General features: G+C 63.2%; 1 protein-coding gene across 1 annotated transcript; it reads left to right on the top strand.

The window, feature by feature from the left end:
* Positions 1 to 144: 144 nt before the first annotated feature.
* ETH_00017500 (uncharacterized protein) lies at positions 145 to 8,365 on the top strand (the record flags this gene model as incomplete). The annotated part of the gene is made up of 7 exons (XM_013380208.1): positions 145 to 563; positions 997 to 2,332; positions 2,432 to 2,521; positions 2,738 to 4,845; positions 5,061 to 5,169; positions 5,571 to 8,088; positions 8,301 to 8,365. The coding sequence occupies 7 exons, from the start codon at positions 145 to 147 to the stop codon at positions 8,363 to 8,365; spliced, it is 6,645 nt and encodes a 2,214-aa protein (XP_013235662.1).
* Positions 8,366 to 8,522: the final 157 nt, after the last annotated feature.

Below are 8,522 nucleotides of genomic sequence, written 5' to 3'. Positions count from 1 at the left end.
GCGCCGCTGGGGTTCCTGCTGCTGCGAAGGCCCGCGCTGCTGCTGCAGGGCTTCATGTGCTCCCCGCTGCTGCTGCTGCTGCTGCTGCTGCTGCTGTGCGCAGTCGCTGAGTGGATAGACACACAAACTCCCGTGTCAGTGCTGATGGCACGCGAAGCTGCTGCTGTCAGCAAACCGCCGCGCTCGAGGGCCCGAGACCAGAGGTCACAGGCGGCGCTGCAGCTGGAGGCTGCTGCTGCAGCAGCAAACGAGAAGCAGGCAGCGCGGGCGGAGGACGCAGCAGCATCGTTGGCAGCAGCAGCTGGCCTTCTCACTGCTGCAGCAGCAACCGCAGCAGCGCCGGGCTTTGCTGCAGCCCGAAATGTGAATGCTGATATGGGGCGGGCTGAAGAAACGCCGCATTCGTGTGAAAGCCCAGACACGCTGCAGCAGCAGCAGCAGCAGCAGCATCATGGCGGGAGCAAGCAGCAACGGCTGTGGCGGCAGCTGACTGCGCTGCCTGAGTTGGACTTCTTGAAGGCCCTCAGCGGCATTGCTGCTGACTGGCAGCAGAAGGCCCAGAGGTGGGCTGCTGCTGCGTTTGCTGCTGCTGCATTTGCTGCTGCTGCTGCTGCTGTTATTGCTGCTGAGTGTGCCAACGCTGCATTTGCTGCTGCTGCATTTGCTGCTTCGCTGCTGCTGCTGGAGTTCGGCCCGCAGTCTGTGGCGTGCTGCCTGCTGCTGTGGTGGAATGGACTTGGCTACCATGTATCGCCGCTTTTCGCATTGAAACTGCCACTGCTGCTGCTGCTGCTGCAACTGTTGCCGCTGCTGCTGCTGCTGCAGCCTACTCTGAGGATGCAGACACGAACACACGCGCATGCAATTGCCTCCTTTTCACTCCAGTTGTTGTAAAGGTTTCTTTGCTGTATGTGGATTTGTCAATTTATTTATACTTAGTTGTTAACCACACATTCGTGAACTTGTTTTGCTGCTGCTGCTGCTGCTGCTGCGCAGGCTGCGGGAAGCTGTGCCTCGGCCGCGCGCAGAGGAGTGGCAGCAGCTGCTGCTGGAAGCTGAGGACCTGCCTGTACACCTGACGTCTGTGCGGCAAGACATAGCGCAAGCTTTGGAGCAGCAGCAGCAAGTGGAGCAGCAGCTAGCTGCTGCTCTGGCTTCTCCAGAGACTGCAGCATCTTTGACGCAGCTGCGAGCGCTGCAGCAGCAAGCCAGCGGCTGCAGCGTGTACATCAGCTGCCTGGAGCAGACGGAGCAGCGGCTGCTGCAGCTGCAGCAGGTGGAAGCAGCAGCAGCGTTTCACCTGCAGGCGGCGGAGACGCCGCGCGCGGAGCTGCAGCACTTCGTGCAGCAGCAGCAGCAGCTGCTGCAGCTGCCCGCAGAAACCCCAGACCTCCCCTGCTTCTCCCGCCTCAAAGATGCATGCAATGCTGTTGCTGCTTGGCTAGAAGAAACAGCGCAGCTGCATGCAAGTGGGGGTTCGCTGCGGCAGTGGCAGCAGCACGTGGCGCGGGGCCAGAGCCTGCGCATAAAGCCCGAGGGGCTGCAGCAGCTGCAGCAGCAGCTGCAGCAAAGTGCAGACTGGTGTGTCGTTTACCAGCACTTGCTGGAGCTGCGCGCAGCAGTGCGCTGCCAGAGCGCCAGTGCTGCTGCTGCTGTTGTTGCAGAGATGCTGCAGGACAGCTCCGGCCCGCTCACGATCCTGCCTCCCGGCGCTGCTGCTGCTGCTGCTGCTGCTGCTGCTGCTGCTTCGCCGGGCCAGGAGCAGCAAACCCCGCGAGTCCGGGGCTATGTCTCGCTGCTGGATGCAGAAAGACTGACACGAAAGCCCTTCGGACTTGGCCGGGCCCTGTCGCCTTTTGCTGAGCTGCAGCAGCACGTAAAAGCAGCGCAGCGGCTGCGGCAGCAATGTGCTGCTGCGCTGCAGCAGTCCTACAGAGAGCGCGCAGCATGTCTGTTTGGGATCGCCGCGGGAGTCGATCCCCAGCCGGACTTTGCTGCTCCCATTTCTGAGGCCCAGCTGGTTTTCCTTTGCCGCCAGCAGGAGAAAGCTGCTGCTGCAGCAGCAGCAGCAGCCGAAGACGCGGTCCCTGCTACAGCTGGAGATGTGCACCAGCAGCAGCAGCAGCAGCAGCAGGCTGCCGAGGAGGAGGGGAAGCAGCGGCTGCGGCGGGTGCAGCGGGAGCTGGAGCAGCAGATCTTGGCGCTGCAGCTGCTGCCGCCAGATGCAGCAAATGCACTTCTTTGGAAAACCACGCGGCGGCTGAGAAGACTTGCTGCTGCATGCGCAGCAAGTCGAATCCGCATAAAGGAGCGGCGGCTGCTGAAGGTGGAGGTGAGCAGACACCCGAAGTGCATGCGCTTTGCGCGTCTGCTGCGCGGCCATGCCAAGCCCCAAGCTGCTGCTGCGCTGCTGCTGCTGCTGCTGCTGCAGGTCTTGCTGCGCCTTTATAACCACCGGATGCTCTCTCTTCTCCGCTGCCCCAGACACACATTGGCGGAAGCTGAGCAGCTCCTCCAGCAGGTTCGTTGCTGCTCCTCTATGCATGCATGCAGCCTGTGTATGCATGCAGCCTGTGCATGCATGCAGCCTGTGGATGCATGCAGCCTGTGGATGCATGCAGCCTGTGCTTCCATTCAGCGATGTTTTGAAACTTTGGCTTCTGTCGTTTTTTAGTTGAGCTTTTGCTGCTTGCTGCATGCAAGGGCCGGCGCTGTTTTGGGGCTTGCATGCATGCAGATTGAAACGCGGAGGTTGCAGGTGAGGGAGCCAGGGGGTGGCTTAAAAGCTGCTGCTGCTGCTGCAGGGGAGGGCCCTGCTGCGGAGGAAGCAGCAGCAGGCGAGGAGGAGGAGGAGGAGGGCGAGCAGCAGCACCAGCAGCAGCCGCAGCAGCAGCAGCAGCAGCAGGAGCACGCCGCCTCTGCAGCAGCAGCGGCGCAGCAGCAGCTTTTTGAGCTGCAGATGCAGATGCAGCAGCAGCTGCTGCCGCCCCAGCCGCAGCCCCAAGAAGAGCCGCCCCCTGTGCGCATATCTCCAGTGCGGACTCGGAGGCGGCAGCACTTGGGCCACGAGGAAGAAGAGCAGCAGCAGCAGCAGCAACAGCAGCAACAGCAGCAGCAGCAACAGCAGCAGCAGCAACAGCAACAGCAGCAGAGGCCGCAAGTCCCCACCCGCCGCAGCGCCCGCGCCCCAAGACGCCCCAGAATGCACGGCGATGTGCTGCTGCCGCTGACGACGCGGAGGTCAGCGAAAGCAGAAGAGGCGCTGGAGGCGGTGGGTGTTGCTGCTGCTGCTGCTGCTGCTGCGTCTCCGATTGGGGGGCCGCAGCAGCAGGGATATGTGCAGCAGGAGCAGCAGCAGCTCATGCAGCTGCAGGAGCAGCAGGTGGCGGAAGCAGAGCCCGTTGCAGGCGCAGACGCTGCTGCTGCAGAGGCCGCAGGCCCGCTGGCAGCAGACTCAGGGTCCGCAGCGCCGGAGACGCCCGCAGCAGCAGGAGCTGCAGCAGCACCAGCGGCAGCAGCAGCAGCAGCAGGCGACCCGTTTTCAGGAGCCACCGGGATTGAAGAGCTGAGCGAGGACGAGGAGGAGACCTTGCTGCTGCAGGAGCTGCACCCGCTGGACGGGTCTGCGGGTGCGTCGTTCCTGCTGCAGCAGCAGCAGCAGCAGCAGCAGCAGGAGCAGCAGCACGAGGAGGGGGATGAGGCGAAGGAGCCATCGGCGGAGAGCCTGCGGGTGCTGCAGCTGCTGCAGGAGCTGCAGCGCAGCGAGGGCTGCAGCGCAGCAGCAGCAATTGTGGCGCTGCCGCTCGAAGTTGTTGATGGGCCAGCTTATGCGAAGCTAAGAGCCCTCGTCAGCAGCAGCCAAGAGTGGCTGCTGCAGTACCGGCAGCTGCGGCTGCCGGTGGTGCGGGAGGCGCAGCAGCCGCTGCTGGAGGAGCTGCGGCTGCTGCAGCGGCCGCCGCAGGAGCGGCAGTGGGCGGAGGCTGCTGGCTGCTGCTTCTGCGGCTCTCCCGTTGCTGCTGCGCTTGCTGCTGCTGCTACAGCACCCGCCACAGACGAAGACGAGCAGCAGGAGGAGCTCCACCTCCAGCAGCAGCGCCACGCGCTGCTGCTGCTGCTCCAGCGCTTCTCGCCAGCAGCAGCAAAGCAGGGCGCTGCTGCTGCGGGCCACCCAGACACGGTGACCGCAGCAGCAGCACAAACTGCTGCTGCTGCTGCTGCCGACGAGCAGCAAGCAGCAGCGGCAGCTGCTGCCGCGGCTGCTGCTGAAGAGGAGCAGCACGCGGCGGCGGCTGCTGCTGCTGCGGCTGCTGCTGCTGCTGCGCGGAAAGAGTGGCTGGCCGAACGCATGGCAGCACTGCAGCAAAGACACCCCCCTTTGGGCCCTTCTTTCATTCTTAAATGTGTCTTGCTGGTGCTGCCGCTAATGACAGAAGAGCTGCAGCGGCTGCTGCTGTACGCCGTGACAAAGGGGCTGTCTTTTGAGGCCCTCATGGGCCTCCAGGTGCACCTCAAGCTGCTGCTCGACGTTGCTGCTGCTGCGGAGGCCAGCCGCCTGCAGCAGCAGCAGGAGCAGCAGCAGGGGTTGGCTCTGCAGGACGCGCTGCCGCAGCAGCAGAAGCAACAAGGCATGAACTCGGTGGAGAACCAGCCACGGGAAAAGGAAGAAGCAGCAGCAGCGGGCACAGCAGCAGAGCCAGCTGGTGCAGCGCCAGCAGCAGCAACAGCAGCAACAGCAGCAGCAGCAACAGCAGCGGGGGGAGAATTGGAATACCGTCGCGTGTGGCCTAACGGCGAGCCTCCTGGCTACGCCTTTCACCTCCTGACGGCCTACGCGCTGCACTACAAGTTCGTTGCTGCTGCAGCTGCTGCTTTTGCTGCTGCTGCTGTTCGGCGTGCCGCTGCTGCTGCAGTTCGGTTGCTGCCTCGGTGCTGCCTCCCCAGCCGGGCGCGCTGCTGCCGCGGCTGCTTGCTGCTAGAGACCAGCTGCGTTCGCGCCACCCGGCTGCTGCCGCTGCACCAACTGCTGCTGCTGCTGCTGCTGCTGCTGCATGTGTACTCAGGCAGCTAACTGGCGGCAAGATAAGCTGGCCAGTCTCAGATGTCCGCTCCCTCCACCCTTCGCTGCTGCGCCTAATTGAGTCAAAGGCGAAGCGCAGAGGAGACCACGCGGTGGGGCTTGCTGCTGCTGCTGCTTGCTGCTGCTGCTGCTGCTGCTGCTGCTTGCTGGAGCTTCGTGGACACGTTAGCAACACCAGCAGCAGCAGCACGGCCGCAGCTAGGGTCGAAGCATCTGCTTCGCACAGGGCAGTCACTGAATGCTGCCTGTATTGTGTCCTATACATTTGCTGCTGCTGCTGGTGCTGCTGCTGCTGCCACGCACAAGTCCTTATGCGCCGTCAAATGCCTTTTATTTGCCTGTCTTTTTTGGCTCCAACTTCTTTTTTGTGTTTAATCTCTTTGTTCCGCGTCTGCTGTTGTGCCTTTTGCTGCTCTTGGGGCTCTTCTCAACTTCGTTTATCTCCTCCCCTTGTCTCCTTATTTGCTGCTGTTGCTGCTGCTGCTGCTTGCAGTCGACGCACGGCCTCTGGGTCACTAAGGGAGGCACAGTACCGCCATCCAAGTCCCGGGGAGCAGGCAGCATGAAGAAGCAGCCCGCAGCCCCTGGCGAGGCTGCAGCAGTTCCCCAACAGCAGCAGCAGCAGCAGCAGCAGCACTACACGCCTGACGGCGTGGCTACTGATGCTGCGAACGCGGCGGCGCAGCAGCAGCAGCAGCAGCACCACGGGGGGCTTCTGCAGAAGCGAGCTGCTGCGCGGCAAGTGTCTCCAGGGATTTCATCTGCTGGCCACGGAAAGAGAGTCAAGCTGGCAGATGCTGCTGCTGCAGACCTCGCTGGGGAGCAGCAGCAACAGCAGCAGCAGCAGCTGCTGCTGCAGCAGCAAATGCAGGACGAAGTGTCGGTGGCGGAGTGCAGCGTGTCGTCGTTCATGCGTGACGAGTCGCAGCTTTCGGCGCAGCAGCAGCAGCAGCAGCAGCAGAACGCGGCGGCAGCAGCGGCGGCGGCGGGAGCCGCAGCAGCAGCAGCAGCAGCAGCAGCAGGAAGCAGCTTCGCGTCGCTGGGCCGCAGGGCGAAGCAAAGCCACAACTACCCTTGTCGAAATATAACTCCCAGAATCGGAGATGGGAGAAGAGTCCGTTGCTTCTCTTCAAAAGAAATGCTGCGGGCTTCTGGAATCCCGCTGCCAACCTTTCGGGAGGGTTTGCTGCTGCTGCTGCGGGTTTGCTGCTCCGGCGGCTTCCTCACGGGCGAAACCATTTTGCTGCAGGCGCTGCTGGTTGCGCAGCTGCTGCTCAGCTGGTGGCTGCGGCAGCAATATCCTTTCCTGCAACAGGAGGAGGAGCTGATGCGGCAGCAGCGCAGGGCTGCGGAGGAGGAAGCAGCAGCAGCAGCTGCTGCTGCTGCTGCGGGCGACCCCCAGAAGCAGCAGCAGCTGCTGCAGCAGGCGCGCCAGCTGTTCGTGCCCTCCGCACAAGGCACTCTTGCCTTCCCGCTGCGCCGCCGCATGCAAATCTGCTGCAGCAGCAAAGCTGCTACTTACCAAAATCCCTACAGATGCATTGCTGCAACAGGTTTGTGTTCCAAAGAGGGTGTCATGAGGGTGCTGGAGAAGCAAAAGGAGCTGCAGCAGCAGCAAGAGCAGCAGGAGCAGCAGCAGCGCGATATAAAGGCCCGGCTCCTGAAGTGGCTGCAAGCGCCTACGGACACTGGCGCCCACGAGGATGCGCAGCCGCAGCAACCAGCAGCAGCAGCAGCTGCTGCTGCGGCTGCTGCTGCTACGACCGAGGGGTTCTTCGAAACCGAAGCAGAAGTTGAAGAGGCCCTGCAGGAACTCTTTGACCCCCAGCTGGCCCGGCAGCTGCTGGTGCGGAAAGAGCTGCAGCAGCCGCGCCGCAGCAGCACAGAAGAGCAGGAGCAGAAGCCCCAGCAGCAGCAGCAGCAGCCACAGCAGCAGCAACACGCCCAGAAGCAGCAGCAGCGGCTACAGGACCCGCCCCAGCAGCCGCAGCAGGACGTGCCGCAGCCCGCGCTACAGCAACAACAGCCACAGGAGCCTCAGCTGCAGCAGCAACTCGAACAGCCGCAGCAGCAGCAGCGGCTGCAGCCGCCCCAGCAGCTGCAGCAGCCGCAGCAGCAGGAGCTCGCCACAGAGCATATGTCTCTCTCGGGCGACGCCACGCCTCCAGCAGCAGCAGCAGACGGCGCAGCGGCTGCTGCGCTGGAGGTGGAAGGGACCAACGAGAACACAGCCCAGCAGCAGCAGCAGCAGCAGCAGCAGCAACAGCAGCAGCGAATGCGGAAGCCCCCCATTGGGCTGTGCGGCGCAGAGACTGCCTTTTGGCAAGGGACCCCGTGGGATGTGGGCCTTGAGGACTGGGAAGTGCCTGGCTCGGCCTTTGGCTTTGCAGAGGAGCGGCAGCAGCAGCAGCAGCAGCAGCAGGATGGCTGCAACCTCGAGTGCATGGATGTGGATGCTGCAGCGAGCAGCCAAATCTCGCCTGAAGAAGAAGAAGATGAAGTGCAGCGGCTGCTGCAGCTGCTGCAGACTATGGCTGGTCCCGTGCTGCGGGACGACGCAGCAGGCAGCAGCATGCGTTGTGTGCAGCACATCTCTCGCCTGTCTATGGAGAGCAGCAGCAGCAGCAGCAGCAGCAGCAGCGGGGAGGCCTCAGGCCCAACGGTGTCTGCAGTGACAGTATGGCTGTACCGGCGGTCGCTGCTGGACTTTGACTTTTACGAGAACGAGGACGTAATGCAACAGCAGCAGCAGCAGCAGCAGCAGCAGGAGCTGCTGCTGCCGGAGCAGCGCAGCAGAAGACTGCCTCCCGACGAAGTGCTGCTGCTGGAGAAGTCCCTCAGGGCCCCGCTGCCGCAGGCTTCGCTGCTGTCGCTGCTGCGGCTGCTGGAAGTCCTCGATGGCCTCCCGCTGCAGCTGCCGCTCAAAGGCCGTGTTGCTGCGCTGCTGCTGCACGCCGTGGACTGGGCAGTGCGGGCGAGAGAGGCCATATACTTCCTCCCGCGGGTGCGAAGTGCTGCTGCTGCTGCTGCTGCTGTTGGCTGTGCTGCTGCTGCTGCTTAGGTGGTGGTGGTGGTTGGGGTCCTGGTGCTGCTGCAGGTGGCGGTGCTGGTTGTGGTGCTGCTGTTGCTGCTGCTAGGCTTCTTGCTGCGACTCAGTTTGCTGGTGCTTCATAGCGTTGCTGCTATTTGTGCTGCTGCTTCTGTGCTGCTGCTGCTGCTGCAGGATGGCTATCACCGCCCGTGGACCCGCCTGGAAGCAGCAACAGATGCACCTGTTTTGGTATCTAGGCAGCTGCTGCGCTCTCACTTGCTCCAGGTAGATGACGTGACAGCACCACAGCAGCAGCAGCAGCAGCAGCACCTGCCGGCTGCTGCTGCTTCTGCTCAAGAGGCCCAGAAGATTCTTCCCACGAATGCGGACCAGCAGCCACAGCAGCAACAGCCC

The sequence above is a fragment of the Eimeria tenella genome, genomic scaffold, assembly GCF_000499545.2.
Source record: "Eimeria tenella Houghton genomic scaffold, Eth_scaff459, whole genome shotgun sequence".
NCBI lineage: Eukaryota > Apicomplexa > Conoidasida > Eucoccidiorida > Eimeriidae > Eimeria > Eimeria tenella.
This window is presented reverse-complemented; position numbering and strand designations above follow the sequence as displayed.